Source organism: Eupeodes corollae, chromosome 2, assembly GCF_945859685.1.
Source record: "Eupeodes corollae chromosome 2, idEupCoro1.1, whole genome shotgun sequence".
NCBI classification, from domain to species: domain Eukaryota; kingdom Metazoa; phylum Arthropoda; class Insecta; order Diptera; family Syrphidae; genus Eupeodes; species Eupeodes corollae.
In genome coordinates this window covers 86,998,994-87,018,172 of record NC_079148.1, presented here as the reverse complement: position 1 = coordinate 87,018,172, position 19,179 = coordinate 86,998,994, and the positions used below count along the sequence as shown (strand labels likewise).

The window sequence follows — 19,179 nt, the reverse complement described above, 5'->3', positions numbered from 1 at the left end:
GTAGTACACGCACTTCCAGGAATGCTTATCAGTTTACCCTTGAGCTCAATTTTGGGCTTATTTTCAAGTATAGAGATTATTTCTTAAATGGCACATCGAGAATGTGGAATGGAACGTTTTTGACATCTGTCATTATGATTTCTCATTGCATCCGGCACACACTGAGCTCTAATTGTAATCATTTCTTATCATAACCAGCAAAATCTAAAATGACCGAACCGAATAACAACTCAATTACTCATTGTTATGCAATGTGTGAGATCCGCTAGTATTATACTCGTATCAATAAAGTGGCCCAAAGTAAGTTTATTTTACTTCTTCAAAAAAAAAAAACGAATTAGGCCCCAACAGTTTGTTATAAACAAAGTCACATGTAAATTATGTAATTCCCAATGACTTACCTCCATTTATCAGTGAAACTCTAAACATGGGGGCAACTTGAGGCATCATGCTGTCCCCTGCAACCACTCCACAACAAAAATATTTGTTTTCCCATTATTAATTCAGCATAAAAAAGCTTCAATATGATCCATGTTTTTTTGCTATTCCATATATAGTACAGTGAGAAATTGCCAAAAAATGATCTGCAGAAGTCCAGTGTTTATATTTGAATGTTTAAACAATTGAATATTTGCCAGAATAATTTATCAAAAACTAAAAAAAAAGAAACAGATAAAGTCAGACCAGGGGTGAAATCGGGTAAGCTGATTTTTAATAGTTGACAATCAAAATCAAAAAAATACGTCTGTGTAAAGTGATAATCGATTTCAGCGTTTTAACCAAACAATTTGACATAAAATAAACACTTCAAGAAGGGGGTTTGTTCGTAGACTACTAGGTACATTAACATGTGGTGTTGAAGCGAGCTTGAAGCTCAATTCTAAATTCTTTATATACCTGAATCAAGTTGAAATGAGCTTGATTTCCCGACCAGGATCGAGTCAAAATGTGTGAAAAAAACCAGTGTGAATGAGTTGGTTTCATATCGTAGGTAGCATATTCGTATATGGTGCTGAACTATTCAGTTCTTCATTGTTTAACACGATTCAAACAATCTCACCTGCACTTCATAAGAAACTTCGAAACACCATTTGCATTTTAGAAAGTGCTGTCAAATTTGATCATTGTTAAATCTTCTTATGTGGTTTAAACACCAAAAAGATTTATTTAATCTAAACTGAGATAGATATGAGGTGGAAACATAACAAAACTTAATTATCTTTTCTATTGTTTTCTCTTGCAAAATAAGCCCAGTTAGTCCTTTTTCATTAACAAAACTTAATAATATCAACAGTATCAGATTGTTTTTTCCCCCAATGGAAAGCACATGATTCCAAATACACAATTACTCAACGAAGTACAAATGCGATATCAATCGTACCAACATTTGAAATCACATAAGATCCATTCGAGACTCGTATAAATATCAGAAACCCATCTGTAGTAAGGTAATACTTTAACTTTTATCGGTAGTATTCGTACTGCGGATATTGTTTTTATTATTTGTGTTAAATCCTACTTTACTATTGATATATTTTCCAACAAAACACGGGTATTATAGTTTATAAATTTGAAGTTGAAAACGTTTTCTAAACGTCAACTGTTAAATATATACTCGTAGATATATGCCCCCACAGTCAAGGGGGGCTCAGAAGTACGACTCATAACTATAACGACTTATCAATTTTGTAACATTTATTATTCATAAATCATAACACATTTTTGAGATATAACCATACTTTAAAATAAAGTCCCTACCATAAAGGTTAATTCTATTATATTAAATTGTTATATTATATGCTGTAAAACAGATTGTTTGTACGGATTGCAAACATTTACTATTAAGAAAACTTTAATTCAACTTTTCTAATAAAAGATTCCATTTTGAATCCTAAAAAAACAGTATTTTTCAAAACAAATCAAATGATATTTATTTCAACGTACAGAAAAGGAACTCCAATAGCATTGAAAAACTACACAAGCCATGATTACGGCTGATTCAGGATACCTAAAGAGTGCTTTAATTCTGCGAACTTTTTCGGGTATTTGCAAAACATTACATTACTTTTTTCCCTGGTCAGAAGTTATTGAGGTCTAAGCTAACTAAACTTTGTGTTCTTTTTTTAGGTTTCTTACGTTAAATTATTTAAAAAAAAATATGCTGATTTCTATACTTGTTAAAAAGTTATTTTTGCAAAGTTTAAAAAATCAGTAAAAAATATATATTTGTCCCCAACATTTCGGTGTTTGAAATTTTCAATATCATCGATAGTTTTCTAGGTCTGCTGTATGGAATCATTTTTGGAAATTCTTTAAAGTGCAGCAAAAAGATCGATTTTTTGTTTCAGGTTTCCAATCCATTTACTTTTATTTATTTTCATAAGTTATTGAGATCTAAACTAACATTAAGTAGAAGCATCCGCAATCCAATTACTTTTTTAAATTATTTCCGCTTCACTCAGTGAAAAAATTATTCAAATATAATCTCACGATAAATCGTTATCACCATCGACACTTTTATGATTTTTCTTTGATACCTTTAAATACAAAAAAGTCTAAAACGTCTGGTATTTTGTTAAAATTAGATGCCTAGTATGTTGGCGAGTGGAAGGAATTAAATTCGCAGTTTTGTTTTCCAAATATACTTTTATCACCGGCCAATAAGATAGATTCCTTCAAAATTCCAATATGACTGCATGGTTTTGAATATCTTTCTTCTATTGGACTTAATAACATAATTATTAATTTTTACATCCTATTTTTTAACGTTCGATGTTAAGCGAGTCTCCGAGAGATAAATAAAATCGAATTAAGCAAAGATACTTGACCCTTGAGGTTAAATTTATTAAAGATAAAATAATGGTTTAAAATCTGAAAAACCTTTAGTAATGCGGAATAAGAAGTATAGATAATACTGAAATAGGTAATCGTTTCAATATTTTTTTTAATTTCTATAGCTGAAAATGTTTCGAAAAAGGTTTTTAGCAATGAAATGCCGATTTGCTTAGTGAAGATTTAGGTAACGAAAATATTTATATAGAAAGTCTTTTTTATTCTCCTAGATGTCCCCGTGAAGTGCTTTTCATCATACAAAAATTTAAACAAATTTAGTTCTGTTACCAATTTTAACTGTTCCAGTATAATTTAAAAACAAATGCTTATGCTTGTGGATGTTCTGGCAAATACCTTTAATATAAGTGTGAACGGCGGTGTGATTCCAAGTTTGCTTAAAATTGCTGAGGTAATTCCTCTTCACAAAAAGTCTAAAACTTAAATTATGAATAATTAAACACTAATTTCTTTGTTTTGTTCAAACATTTTTGAAAAAGGTGAAAAGAAGAAGAATTTTGGAATTTTTAAACAAAAACAAATTCTTTAGTGATGCCCGATAACCATTCCGAGCTCAATCAAGATGAAGATGCGTTGCTTAAATTTTGTAGCTAAATTTATGAAAACTTCATCTATATAATTGGTTAGATTTCTATCTTTCTAATAGAAATCAACAAGTTAGACTGAAGGCAGCTTGAGCAATTTATCTGATACATGTAAGTATAGGCGTTCTGCAAAGTTCAGTTTTGGGTAACATTGCTTTTCCTGATTTTCATCAATTTTAATTTCAGCCAGAATTTCAAAGGAAGAATTACTGCCTTTCTTATGGTTGTAGATCCCTGCTTAGCTAAATGTCTGACATTAACTAGATAGATAGATACAGATTTTATTGAATTAAAGTAAAATTTACGTTACACACAAAATGCTTACAAAAATACAAAAATGCTTACAAATATCATTATAGCATGGCGATTGCCGTCTGCACGTTGACAACGAAACACAATTTATGTAAAATGCCCTCAATATAATTTATTTTCAATATTAAAAAAGTTTTTGTTTTTCTAATATAAAGTTCATGAAAGATTTAAAATTATAAGTATAATAATAATAATTAAACACTATATCAGAACTCTTCGTTCATTATAGCAGTTCTATATCTAAGCACATTCATATTACACTCTAGGGCTAAATCAGGTCTGTGTGGAATGAAATGTAAGTCTATTAGTTTACTACGTAGTCTGACCATCATAGAAATCACATGGACATTATTGGAATCCCTAAAATAGTTGTTTTCTGCAAGGTTATGATTTAATCTGCTTTAAGCTGTTCTGTACAAGGAATAAGACGCTTCAGCTCTACATTTCTCATCAACCTTTGAAATGACTTCATACACGATGTTAAATCCTCCATGGGTAAATTAGAATTAATTTGACATTCCTGAGCTAGATCTTGCCACTCTCGACACCAACTTTTTTGATCTTGTATCGCTTTTATGGCCATACTCTTTTTATTTTAAAAACATTAAGCAAGAAGTCCAAAATATTCACACTACGGCAGATCTTGGAAAAGGAGCTTCAAATCGATACCCACCATCTCTTTATCGATTTTAAAGCCGCGTATGGCATCTATAGGGAAGAGCTCTACAGAGCAATGTCTAGTTTTGGCATCCCTGTCAAACTTATCCGTTTGTGCAGAATGAGGATGGAGAATGCACGCTGCATGCAACAAAAAAGGACATTGAACAACGACGTGCTTAACAAAACGTCACCATGGACAGCTATAACTTTGAGGTAGTTAAAGACTTTGTCTACGCACAGCTATAAACAGCTATAAACAGACACAATGACACCAGCGCTGAAATCAAACGAAGAATAACTCTTGCAAATCGCTGCTTCTTTGGACTTAGAAGGCAATTGAGAAGTAAAGTCCTCTCTCGAGCATCTAAAATCACCATCTATGAGACACTCATCATCCCGGTTCTCATTTATGGCCCTGAGGCCTGGACCCTGTCAAAGAAAGATGAGAGCGTCTTAGGATGCTTCGAGAGAAAAAATTTTCGGGTGATTTTTGGTACCGTACGCATAGATGGAGAACGGAGGAGAAGATATAACGACGAGCTGTACGGGCTGTACAGCGACACTGACCTAGTTAGCAGAATCATAGTCCAACGGCTTAGATGGCTAGGTCATGTAGAGCGCATGGACATCAACGCTCCAACCCGGAAGGTCTTCGAATCCAATCCCGAGGGACGGCGCAGTAGAGGAAGACCGCGACTCAGGTGGCGCACCCAGGTGGGAGAGGACCTCAACCAACTTGGCGTGCGAAACTGGAGACAGCTAGCTAGGGACCGAGCTGGCTGGAGACGCATGTTGGTTGAGGCCCAGGTCCGCCCAAACTGTAGCGCCACCTTAAGTAAGTAAGTAAGTAAGCAAGAAGTCCGCTTGTAAATTCAGTGTTTTAATAGTATTTTTTTAGTATTTATTTATTTTCTTGATTAGCTTACACTTTAAGATACAATACCTCATTTATAGTGTAGCTTGTAAAATGTACATTAGCTACGTACATAATTGATTTTAATTCAAGTTTTACATATTTTTACAAATTTGCGAATATAACTTAATCTATGCATTATTAAAGTAAAGTTTAAGTTCCTTTCCAATTTGTTTCGTGTTAATAAAACTTTTTATTTCTCCAACTCGCCTAATGTAAAAGCACAGTCCAGAGAGTCGACATTAACTGTGATTGTAATAGTGTTTGTTGTATTGAGTTCTGTTCAGCTCACTGCTTTCAGATTGAGTTTGTAACGACCTTTAAATAACTTGGGGTCTTACTTCATAGTAAAATGAATCGGTCTGATACTCTCTCTTATGAATCTCTAAAAAATTCTTCTTATGATGTTCTAGACGGTTTTATACTCTTGGCTTGTATTGCTAACAAAAAATACTAGTTATGATTTACTTGGGTATTGTTCATTCTACAATTCAGTATGGAATAACTGTTAAATCCCCTTATAAAAATCCCTTCTTATTAATAGAACACAATTTCGAAGATTTTTTAGAATAGTTTATACCTACCTCAGTTTTTTACAAATTGCCTTTCATCGTTAGAAGTCTTAGAGTTTTGTCTTCTTTTCTGCAAAATGTTAAAAGATCATGGCTTTTTGGATACGATCATCTTTAGGTTGAAAATTTATTGCCCTTAATTACTTAATATAAAAACAAACTTGTTGTAGCCGTAGCGTGAAGGTTATAGTGAGTTGGACTGTCATGGGAAAGGTCATGAGTTCGATCTCTGCCCGTGCCACCTAAGGTTTTATTCCCGGGTACTGCCTCTTTCGAAGAATTGACAAATTATATCCAAGAGTAATTCTTGTCATGAAAAGTGCTTTCTCAAATAAGCCGTTCGGATTCGGCATTTAAACTGTAGGTCCCCTCCATTCCTGCAATTACAAGCACAGAGAAATGGTTGAGAGTTGTAAGTGACTAGGCTCTTAATGGACTGTTGCGCGACCTAATTTATTTATTTACACAACTTGTTAACTTATTTTATTTTGATGGGCATTTGCCACTAGATCTAGCTGTAGAGTTTGCTTAAGAGTGTCTTCTAAATTGTAGATAAAAAAAATATATGATATTAATATGCAAGGATCGATATTTGTTACTATACCAAATTTGGATACGAAATAAATTATCTTCTAATACATAAAAATCATAATAAAGATATGTTTCTAACGATTGTAAATAAAACAATTGTCTCCTTATTTGTTTAAATATAAAAATAGATGATATTAATATGCAAGGATCGATATTTGTTGCTACCAAATTTGCATCTATACTAATTTTATAAATGCGAAAGTAACTCTGTCTGTCTGTTACTCAATCACGCCTAATCTACTGAACCAAATAGCATGAAATTTGGTATGAAGATATTTTTTTCCCTTAGCTGGCTACTTTAGACAGATAAAATAAAGGCATGTTTGAAAGCATCTGTGTTATGGGTGCATGTATTAAACTTTTGTCTGTACAGTACAGCTATACAATGATTCTCAAGCAGGACAATATTGCGCTACTCTTCTAAAAATCAGAGAAGATTGTATGGCAACAGACTAAAACGGCTCGATAACGTTGATTCATGAATTCTGTAAAATTGTCTGTAGCATAGATGAATTAAAAATTAATGTCTGCCTATAAATATGGGTAATCGGGAGTGATTGTTTAAGAGGGCAATTTTATCTCCAACTAATGAGAAATTATGTCGGACGTGGAGCAAGTAACATCGTACCCCAGACCCAGAGTTTCTTAATTCTTTGGTATTATTATGGGTGCCGTCTCACAAGTTGAGATTAAAGGTTGATGTTCCAGTCCTCTAAATGAGTAATCTTGACGCACCAAAGTTATGTAATGGTACACTGCTACAGATTACTCACTTAGGACGAAATATTATAAAAGCTTAAATCATGTCTGGAATAGCAAAAGGGAAAATGTTTTAATTCCCCGCATTCCGATAATATCAACCGATTTGCCGCTTCAGTTTAAAAGAGTGCAGTTTCCTCTGAAAGCAGCATTTGCAATAACAATAAATAAAACTCAGGGGCAAACGCTGAAAGTTTCAGGTGTAAATTTGAATAAAAAACTGTTTTTCTCATGGAAAATTGCAAATGGAAAATTATATGTAGCATGGTCACAAGTCTCAAACCCACAAAATCTGTACGTTCTGGCCAAGGAAGAAAAACAAAATTTCGTATATATAAAAATGAATTGCAGTAACCTATCTTCTTCTTAAAATGTATTAACCTGACCTATGACAATCACACCTAATATGGCCTCATCCCATCTCGGCACAATTCAAACATACGTAGGTACAAAAAAGTTCAGCTCAGGTTTTTTCATACTACTATACAAAAAAAACTATCTAATGCAGACGAAGTCACGGGTAAAAGCAAGTAAGAAATAAAGTATAAAGTGTATAAGTATTAGTAAAGTATAATTTTTCTACTTTACCTAAGACAACACTATATTGAAACATATTTTTAATAATAATCAATTAGATGAAAATGATTCTGCCTGTAACCTATATCTTCCTGTATTCCCTTAACATCATAGGTACCTTCATTTAAGCAAGAACTTCTTGACTTCCTTCCGGATGTGGCGGAAATCCAATGCAACCAACAACGAACGTATAAAATGAAATGCTACAGACAGTCGGCGCAGTTATTTCCCATAATTTATTCGAAACGATTTTCCCTATAGGTAGGAAGGTATAGTAGTTAATTATAGAAAAATCATTCATTCCTATATTTTCCCCATGTCGAATTTGTGTAGGTACCTTTATAACTACTAGCCCATTCCTTGTTGAGTTATAAACATAAACCTACACTATGCAGGTGTCCTCCATTACCTACATATCTATGTAGGTACATATATCATATATAGGAACCAAGCTGGTCGGACTCCCGATCCCCGAAATCTCATCAGCAATGTTAGAGATGTACCGTACACACGCAGCTATATATGTACCCATCGTGGTAGGAGCATCCAATTCAATTGACTAATTACCGTTTGGAAATTAACACATGTCAACTAAGGATCCTGCTAAAGGATTGCTATTTCTCTCCATTTCCATTTCCATCACCAGCACCAGAACCAGAACCATCACCACCACCGTTACCAACCATCATCGCATCACCCACTTTCATTTAGTTGGCTTCTGTACCGTTATACCGTACTAGGCGAAACTGAAAATGATGCAAATTTATCAGAACGAACGGAAAAACAACAACAACTTAGATCAGATTGTCGGGGAGCGGAAGAAGGAGAAGGCAACGACGACTTTTGTCTACGATTTAAGTCGACCATTATTTCCCATCATGATTATTGGCGTCCTCCATTAAAACAAAAAAGAAAGAAACAAGAAACCTTAAGGCAAGAGGGAGACCGACAAATTACTCACACTATTTCAAATGTCCACAACTACAAGCATGTTTCATATGGGCGTGTGTGCGTGAGGGCACTAACACTTCTTTAATTTTCTGAACAACTGGAAAGTGGAACGGAGAGAGTACAGTTGGAAGCCAGAGCCAACGCAACTTGGAGTGCGCAGAAAAACAGCACAGCTATATAAAATGTGCGATAGCCTAGCTTCCAGATTCCAATTTGATTTATGATGAAGACTACTGCGTACAACAAGTGGCCACGCCCTCTTTTTATCCATTTCAATATCAAAGTCGGTTGGAATGGAATTGCCAGCGAGCAGCAAAGGTGCGCCTCTCCTCTCGTTCCGGTAACGGTAAGGTGGGTCTCAAAATACTTACGTTCCGATTCAAAGTTCTTTGGTGCTTTTCCGACTACAAATCTACGAATTTCGATTTTTTTTCGTCGAACTCGCTGACGGTGGTCGTCGTAATCGTCGTCGTCATCGTCGTGTGTCGTTTGTCGTTTGTGTTTTTTAACGCCGCCGATTGATATCAAATTATATTATATGTGGAACTAACCCGATGAAGACGATTTGATGGCTATCAAATGTGAACAAGTTGCTGCCAGTGACAATCGCTCAAAACCGGTTTGCGTATTAGGACGCGATTTGAACGCTGTTGTGTTGTGCTTTTGTTGTTGTTTCTTCAACAAATATCTATTATCTGCAAGAATTATCGATATCTGCTAAGATTTAAGTGACAGTTGCTCCATGGTGTCAATAAATTAATCAGAAAGTATTTAATAACGGTGTATCTACACTTATTAAATAAGCTCAGTTATAAGTATCTATATTTGCCGACTCGGAATCAGAGAAGAGAAAAAAGTAATAGATTTAAGGATTTTTGGTGGTCGGTGGCGCAATGCCACAACGATCCCCATTCGCGATACAGGAACTCTTAGGATTAAGTGATTCGGCGGTGGCAGCCGCAGTGGCTGCGAGGAACAACAATAACAACATCAGCAGTGGCAACAGCATCAGCATCAGCAAAAATGAAGAAGCTAATGGAAGTTTATTATCAACAAAGGCACCGAACTCATCAGCATCCTGTATGTCACCTTCGTCAACATCGGCTTCGACGACAAAGACTGCAGCCACAGCCACAGCGGCGGCAGCAGCAGTTGCAGCTGCAGCAGCTGTTTCGGCCGTTACACCGAGCTTATATCCGAATGTTGGACAAACGCCCTTCACGGCCGATCGACATCATCAGATGACAATGGCTGCCGCATCTCGGATGGCATACTTCAATGCACATGCAGCGGTTGCTGCTGCCTTTTTGCCTCACAATATAAGTGCTGCGGGGGGTGGCGTTGTAAATGGGGGCAGTGGTGTTAATGCTAATGGTGCATCAATGGCGGGTGCGGGCGGTGTTAGCGGGCATCATCATCATCATTTGTTGCATCAACAAGGTGGGGGTGAGTCTTATGTATGTTTTTTTTTTTGTTTTTTTGTTTTTTGGTTTAACAACGTTTGTTGTCTGTGGTTTCGTTTTGTTTTGCTTTGTTTTTAGGAGCAAAAGAGTAGATACATATATTTTGGTATATATAAATATATATATAGACACCTTAATAAATAAACATACTTGTATGTATGTTTTGTTTGTATACCTACCTAACTTAGTTGTGAATGTAGGAAGTGGTTTTTGTGAAATTGAAAATTAATTGTGTGTGGAATTTCGTTTGTTTTCAATTTCGGTTATTGCTTGTGATGTTGAGTTCTGCTATCTTTTGAATTAGTAATTACCTACTTAGGCGACTATCTCTCTTAACCAGAATATTTATACCTAGATACAAATATTTATAGGTAGTTACCTATATTTATTTATACTTAATGGGTTTAGTAAAATTATATCTACTTATGATCATCATTGATACTTTCCTCAATAGATATTAATTTACATGAAATGTGTTTAAAACTTCATAAATATATTAACTTATTTTTTATATCTATGTATAACCTACCATTGCAAAAAAGGATTTAAGGTTTGCTGAACTAAACACAAAAACAGAGGTACTTACCTACATTTCTGCCTTGAAATATATTTCAATTCACCCGCCGACGGCAAAATCGTATAGAACCTACCTAAACTTATTTATGTTATTTGCCTGAAGTAAATACCATAACTTAAAATAATCCGCATTAGGTAGTCATTTTTTTTGTATTCTAAAGCAACTTGCATAAGGTCTTAAGTAATTTTATTTTTAAACCTTTTTAATGGGAAATGTAATATAATAACTTTATATTTTTTACTAGTCAAACAAAAATTCTTAATGTTTTAGACAAAAACAGAAAGTCCTTCCAACAAATGTTATTAATATTAACTTGACTGAATTTAAAAAGTTCTAAGCTTAATACTGAAAAATTATATTTCTTAGAAAAATAGGAACAACACTGGTCAGTAAAATTAATGTTTCTGTATGCATTGTGGTTTGCACAACACTTTTCCAAAAGAATATGTTGTCCCGAATTTGAATCTCGACTCATAAGTTTTTGTATTAGATCTCGTTTTTTTTTAATACATATCTCTGAAAAGGGATACAAGAAATACATAATGCTCTTGCCATCACGTAAAAAAAAACAAATAACAACAACATTTAAATGATGTCAACAAAATCGAAAAAAATAAGGAAACCGACTCAACTGATGTCAATACAAATGATGGACCCAGCTTTTGCTGAAATCTATATATTCTATAAATTACTCTTTCATTACTTTTTTACATTTTTAATTTTAAACACTTATTAATTAATTTGTATTTATTTAATTTTATTTTTAGAGATATTTTTAAACATTTACTTAAATATTCATCCATCTTGATTTGTGTGTCCGGGTTAGTTAGGTTTTGTTCGAAAAGGGTTTTTGCAGCTTGTTGTCGCTAGCAGACAGTGTGCACATTTTGGGCACTTTCTATTATTATTTAATATTAATGGTTGGTCCTAAAATGTATACAAACAGGGATTTCATTGACACGAATAAAAATGGTAACACGCGTTCAATTTTAAATATAATATGTAATCAGCAAAAAGGCTTACAAGTTTGCCATATAAATGCACAAGTTTATGCAATAAGTTAGATGAATTGTGATCTGTGTGTCAGAAACTTGGTTTAGATCTGAAGATAAGAAGAAGAGAAATTATAATTTTTTTCGATCTGTTGGGGGTGGCGTTGCCATATATGTTCGAAGAATTTTGGATTGTAGAGTAATTGTTGAGTCACGCTCCGATAGTGAAATTGATTACTTGTTTGTAAACATAACTTGTAAGGAAAACAATATTCTCTTAGGAACAGTATATAGACCGAATCGGAACATTGACACAAGCCCACTTATAGCGGTGTTAGAGGAACTTTCATACGTTTCGCCACTAGTAATAGTCGCTGGAGACTTCAACAGTAACCTACTCGTAGATTCGAACCTTGTTGAGAGTATGCAAATGCTAAATCTTTACCCAGTTAATACATCAATACCTACTCACTTTACGAAAGATAGTTGTACCCTACTTGATATATTTTTTGTAAGTCATTTATATAAATTGCTACATTTCAGCCAGCTTTCTGCTTCATGCTTTTCTCGTCATGACCTTATCCACATTACTTTCCAATGTGAGCCAATAGTTAATCACGATAGCTATCGTGATTTCAAGAACATAAATTTAACTCACCTTGAAGGAGATTTGAGATAGTTCAATGGTTTAGAGTGTATGGAATGACCTCAGTAGATGATCAAACCGCTTTTATACAAGACAATATAGTTCATCTTTTTAATACTCATGTCAAAATTAAAACAAAGACTTAACGATCAAAGGGTCAACCTTGGTTTACGAACTGCATACAAACATTAATAATAAAGAGAAATAAGGCATATAAGGGTTGGAAACGTTTTCGATCAAATGCGATATTAAATGTTTACAAGGCTTTGAGGAATAAGGTTATTTATGAAATAAGAGAATCTAAAAAGCGGTTTTATGCTCCAAGGCTTGATTCATCTATTGCCCGACACAAACTTTGGAAAAACCTAAAAGAAATTGGAGTTGGAAGGCAAACAAACTGCATAACTACAAACATTGACTGTAATGAACTAAACAAGTACTTCATATCTTCATATTTCAATTTTGAAAGAGTAGAAGAGTCTGGTGAATTAGAAAGTTTTTTATCGATTAAATCAAATTCTGTGGGATTCGATAATATACATCCGGTTTTTGTAAAGGATATTCTTCCTTAAGTTCTTAGGTATATAACGCACTTGTTTAATACCATTCTTATGAGTGGTGTTTTTCCTACTTCTTGGAAATATGCAAAAATTGTTTCTGTTCCCAAGAACAAGAACTCTTCTTATCAAAAGTATTTGAAAAAATTATGAATGGACAGATACGAAAATTTCTTCATACAAATCGGTTACTTTGCCTAAACCAGTCTGGCTATCGTCCAAGGCATAGCTGTACAACAGCCCTAATAAATGTAGTAGAAGATATTAGACAATCGGTAGATAGTGACAACATTGCTTTTCTCACATTATTAGATTTTTCTAAAGCATTTGATACTGTGAACCATAGTATATTATGCAAAAAACTTAAAGAGCAGTTCAAGTTCTCATCAATGTCAGAAATGCTGATTAACTCATACCTTCAAGGTAGATCTCAAGCAGTTGCAGTTGGTGATTGTATTTCTGACTTCTTGCTTTAAGCAGGGGTGTCCCACAGGGATCAATTATGGGACCACTACTCTTTGTTATGTACATTAATGAGCTTCCCTCATGTCTTGTAAACTGCTCTATTGATATATATATGCTGATGATGTCCAATTGCGGAAAAGTTGTCCTTTAGGTCTTGTAGAGAATGGAATAAGCGAACTAAATGATAATCTCAATCGAATCTTACACTGGTCAGAAATAAATGGACTCTGCTTAAACCCAAAAAAATCAAAATGTTTAATAATATCCCGCAGGCCTATTGATATATCAGGCTTCTCTAAAATTGCTCTAAATGAAAATCCTATTGAAATAGTCGACACGGCAATAAATCTTGGAATTATTTTTAACAAGCAGCTTAATTGGGACAATCACATAAAATCAATTCTGGGTAAAACATATGGGGGTCTCCGAATGCTTTACGTCACACAGAAGATAACACCAGTTAGAACTAGGATGATTCTCGCAAAAACATTACTAATTCCGATATTGCTGTTTGGCTGTGAACTATTTTCGAATTGTAGTTATGAGCAAAAACGAAAACTCAATGTCGCCTATAACTGTATTGCACGATATATCTACGGACTGAAAAGAAGAGAACATGTTTCATCTTTCGCTAAATCAATATGTGTCCTCACTTTAGAAAATCTTTTTAAGTTTAGGACATCAACCCTCCTACATTTACAATATAATCCGTTTTCCACAGTGTACGAGATCATGTGATCTCATACCCGAACGATATACTTTTTTAATATCTGAGCGTCATATTTTCATAAATGCCAACCGTCAATGGAATTCCTTACCCCGTTTTGTTAGATTAATAAGCTGCTCAGCCATGTTCAAACTAAGGCTTAAAGAATACCTAGGGACACTTAATTAAGATGGACGTTATATATTTTAATTAGTACCTATTAAATTAAATTAAATATTCTTTTGTTTATTTTTCAAATACTATTAATTTTAAATAACTGTTTTTTAATAACATTTTAGTTAATTTTTGAGTACGGTTTTTGAATTACATATGTATATCATTAAATAATTAACATTTCTCAAATTTTGCTTTGTTAAATCACTCCTAAAGTAGCACACGAATTTGAATTTATATATAAAGCTTGCGCTATAAAGAAGATATTGTATCTTACTGTGTAATGCTATTCCTTTTAAATAAAGAACTAAAGATCTTATGCGCTAGGGAAAAACGCCACGTAGTTCTTAAAAGAATATTGTTTTAACAATCATTTTAGAATCTCGCTTGGTTTTCGTATTAGTTACGGTAAAGGGTCTTCATTTTACTCTATCTGAAGTTATGAAAATGTGATTTCATTACTTTAATTTTTTGTGTTGATTCCGCATATATACACACTCCGAATTTAGCTATATGTGCTCAAACTTGGAAATACACGTTTTCAAAGATTATTTTTATAATTCATTAAAATTTTTCAAAATCTTAATGTTATAACCTTAAGGCTACGAATTCGTATTAAAAATAAAAATTGCTTTTATACCGGTATGTGTTTTTTGTTGAGAAAAGTGTCTTAGTAAAATAATAAAAGAGAGAGTAAAACATGATTTTGACCAAGAGTTCAGAACACGTCTGAATAAAATTAGACCTTCTCCCCATGATTTTAAGGAAATTGATATAATTACAGGGAAAAAAGTCTTTGGGTCAGATATTCTCAAGGATGTTTTGAATTTCGATGGACAGGAACTGGTTGATATTGAAGCTAAACTCAGTGCATTCAGGGCCACGTACGCTAATTCAAATAATGAAGTATTTTTAAAAGTAGATACATTTTGTAACACTCATTTAGAAAACCCTTTAACGACATTTACACCATCAAACACAGCATGTAACCAAGTTTCCTTGCCTTTCACTGCATATCAAAAAGTCAATACATTTAAAATGAATTTAAAAAGTTTTTAAAAAGTCATTTGGTCTTGACAAAATTTCAAACAATGTATTAAGGAAATGTCCGATATCCCTTGATCTCACTTTAACTTGTCTCTTTAATCATTGTATAAACAACGGATACTTTCCAACTGCATGGAAAAATTCCAAAATTATGCCTATAGCTAAAAAAATAGCGCCAAAAATATAAAAGATTTTCGACCAATATCTCTTCTCTCCAACATAGGAAAACTGTTCGAATAAGTTATAGCAGAATCTCTTGATAGTTTCCTCGATAACTCAAATATTGTACCAAACACCCAATTTGGGTTTAAGAAAAACCACTCAACGGAGCATTGCCTTCTAGTGCTTAATGATAAAATTATTCACAATCTGAGACAAAAAAAAGTGCACAATTGTGCTGGATATTGATTTAGAGGCAGCATTTGACTCTATTTGGCATAAAGGTCTTATCTTAAAGTTAATAAGATTGAACTGTCCTAAGTCCCTCATAAGATTGATCACCAGTTTTCTTAATACAAGAACAGCGTCGATTGTCATTGGAACGGAGTTTTCAGATCCTTTCCCAGAACTCTTAGGAGTTGCTCAAGGAACATTACTTGGACCAAAACTATTTAATGTATTTTTATATGACATGCCTTTTTGCAGCTCTGAATCCGAGCCTGGAGCACTTCTGTACGCAGACGACACAAAACTTTTTGCTGCTGCTATAAGGCCAAACAATGAACTAGAACTATATCAAAGTGCTTTACCTAGTTTACTCTCATATTTTAAATCTTGGGGATTAGAAATAAAAACTGAAAAATGTGGGCTAACCAGTTTCAGGAACTCCTATGGAAAAGGGCACCGAAAGGCTGTTAAAGAAAGCAAAAAGTTATCCTTGCGTATTGATGATAAGATAGTTCCATTAAAAACAGAAACAAAGTACTTAAGGATTCACTATCAAAATATGTTAAAATTTAACAAACATGCGCGGAATGTATTAAACAAAGCGAAAATGGCTACTGCTATTTTAAAAAAATTACTTTCTTCAAAGCATCTATCCTATAGTACTAACATTCTGATGTTAAAGCATTAATAATGACCTATTATCTCGTATAGTTTTAGTACCTGGTTCTCTATTTCTCCAACGGCAGCAAAAGAATTAGAGTAGTTTGAAAGAACAATCTTACGATTTTGTAGTGGAAAATATCGTAGACCTGATAAATAATGGCTTTCTGACTATACATTGTATAATTTAACAAAAGTGAAACCTTTGAAGATTTATATGACAACATTATTAAAAATCAAATTAGAATCGTGCACAAATCATCCAAATCCACTTATCAAGGGATTATGGGACAAAATATTACCAATGAAAGCTCATACTTCGAGTATTACCAATCTCCATTCGATCTTTTGCATAATAGATCCCGAAATTTAATAGAAACTCAGATGAATGGTTTACTTACTTTACCTTTTTATGAGAAAGCCACATTGAACGTTCTTTAACGATAAAATTGTTTTTATTTTGTATAATGAAAAAAAATATAAAAACATATTTTGTATCTTTTTATATAATACTTAAAATTATAGTTGGTTCCTTTAGCCTATGAATTAAATTAAATAAATTTTCCATTATTTGTATTTGTTTAAATAAATCAAAAGTTTTTTGTTCTAATATTAAATTATATCTCAAACTAAGTAGCTGCTCTTACTATATTTATTTCAAATTCAAAAAATATAAACTGATAGAAAATAATTTTTTTTATAATCGTAGCTTTGCATATGGAATGCATCATTTGTTATTTAGTTTTAAGTTCTAGTCATTATAGTTTTAAGTTTGGCCTTTAAGAGCCACTAGTAAACGTGTGTCGGGAGCAAACACACGAATATATTAATAAAATACATTCTTGAAGTATGTATTCATTGCATATATCCTAATTTAAAAAGGTTTAAACTATTCTTTTATTAAACATCTTGTATAAGCCAGACATATTAATGAAGTCGGCAGCATTAAAAAAATATTGTAATCAAAAATAATTTTGTGAATTTTAAGTCTCAATAAAGAAAATTGAACTGAAACTTACAGCTGATAAGGTTTTTTTTAATATATAAGACACTGATAATTATTTTGAAACGTACCGTATTAGTACCTATTTTTGGAAAACCATAATAAACTTTATTTAAAAAAAAAATTATTTGCGTCAAGTACAAAACCTTTTTTACCAGCGTAATCTGGTGGCCTGTGCCACCTAAAGTTTTATTCACGGGTATTGCCTCTTGCCAGGAATTGACAAATTCTTCAAGAGGAAATCTTGTCATGAAAAACTGCTTTCTCAAATTAGTTGTTGAGTCGGCATATTAACTGTAGGTCTCCTCCATCTAGTGTTCCCATCAGGTTTTCAAAAACAAAATCCTCCTTTTCTGAGACCAAAACACTTGAAAGAAAATTTTCCCCAAAAAAAGTGATTAAGATTTTCATGTAATTTTTATAAAATTTTATTGTTTATTTTTTCATATATATGTATTTATACAAACAAAAAAAAAACAATTCAAAAAGGGGACTCAGTATGAAAAAACATTGTTTTTTTTATGAGTTTTATTTATTTTTTCATTTTCGGTAAAACCAGAAGATTCTAATTTAAGGAAAATTTGAGGGCCAGAATTCTCTTCATTAGTTAAATCAATTTAAAAAAATATTTGTAAAACCATTTAAATATTCGCTTGAAAAAAACAATCAGCAAGTGTCTTAAGTGTCAGTTCAACTCGATCAAATAAAATATGAATTTTAACGTTTTCCGATTTCCGATTTTAAGGTTCAGTTTTGTAAAAAACGCTGAGAAAAATCTAAAAGTTGTAAATATAAAACCATTGTTGGTTTTTCAATAACCCTGTATATTTTTCACATTAAATTTTATTAATAGAATCTTCCAGATAACTTTACAAGAAATACAATAGTAAAGCTTGGTATAGCTCAATAAGTCGTTTGATAACCATTTGCAGGGACAACCATCGTGTTTGCGATGGGTGCAGCATTTTATATGGCTTAACGTTGTAAAAGGCTTAAAATTCCTTAAAAGCATTTTGTCTTTTCGCACTGCAACTGAAATGCGAGAAGATTTCGCGACAACAAATTTCTTTTTCGTCAGGCAGGAATTTCAAGGCGAGATGAAACGAATGGCACACATACCGCATGATGAATAAATTTGGAATGACATCTTTGAAAAGATTAGAGACAGAATTTTGTTTTCCCACCATAAAACTAGCACCGTCCGAAGCAAACGCTATTAAATTATTTTCAAATGGAGTATTGTGCATTTTAAAAAAATCAGTGATCTTGTTTGTTAGTAACAATTCGGCGTTCCGAATGTTTTTTAGGTTTTGAATGCTTTTGCAACTCCAATTTATTTTTTTAAATTCCGCCAATGTTTCGTACTACCTCATATATTTATGGTTATGCTTAGTCTTCTGTTTTCGAGTTTCCTTCTCATCCTCACTTGAAGAAGCATCTAATCTTCGTATCTTTTCTGTGAGCAAAAATGTATATTTGTGTGTAAACAAAAAGAATATTTTAATTTTTCAGCTTACCCATAGCTAATCTACATTGTAATTCCAATGTGTAACAAAAACCAAATGAAAGTTTGCAAAAACTGCTAGAACGTACATATTTTGAATTTTTCGATTGAATGAAATGTCAAATGGATGAATGCATTCAAATGTAAGTGAAGCGTTGCATGGGCCATATTCTTTTGTATGAAATTCTAAGGCTTGGTTTTATCTATTGACAATTTCAAAAAAATGTTCT

General features: G+C 33.0%; 1 protein-coding gene across 4 annotated transcripts in view; it reads left to right on the top strand.

Moving 5' to 3' along the window:
* Positions 1–9,239: 9,239 nt before the first annotated feature.
* LOC129947596 (diencephalon/mesencephalon homeobox protein 1-A-like) overlaps positions 9,240–19,179 on the top strand; it is a 147,183-nt gene continuing 137,243 nt past the window's right edge. For 3 of the 4 annotated variants that reach the window (XM_056058225.1, XM_056058227.1, XM_056058223.1), the window contains exon 1: positions 9,240–10,214. In XM_056058225.1, coding sequence (XP_055914200.1) covers positions 9,662–10,214 — 553 coding nt within the window. In that variant the 5' untranslated portion in view covers positions 9,240–9,661. The remainder of the gene's footprint in view (positions 10,215–19,179) is intronic. The other variant, XM_056058224.1, reaches the window with a different exon arrangement.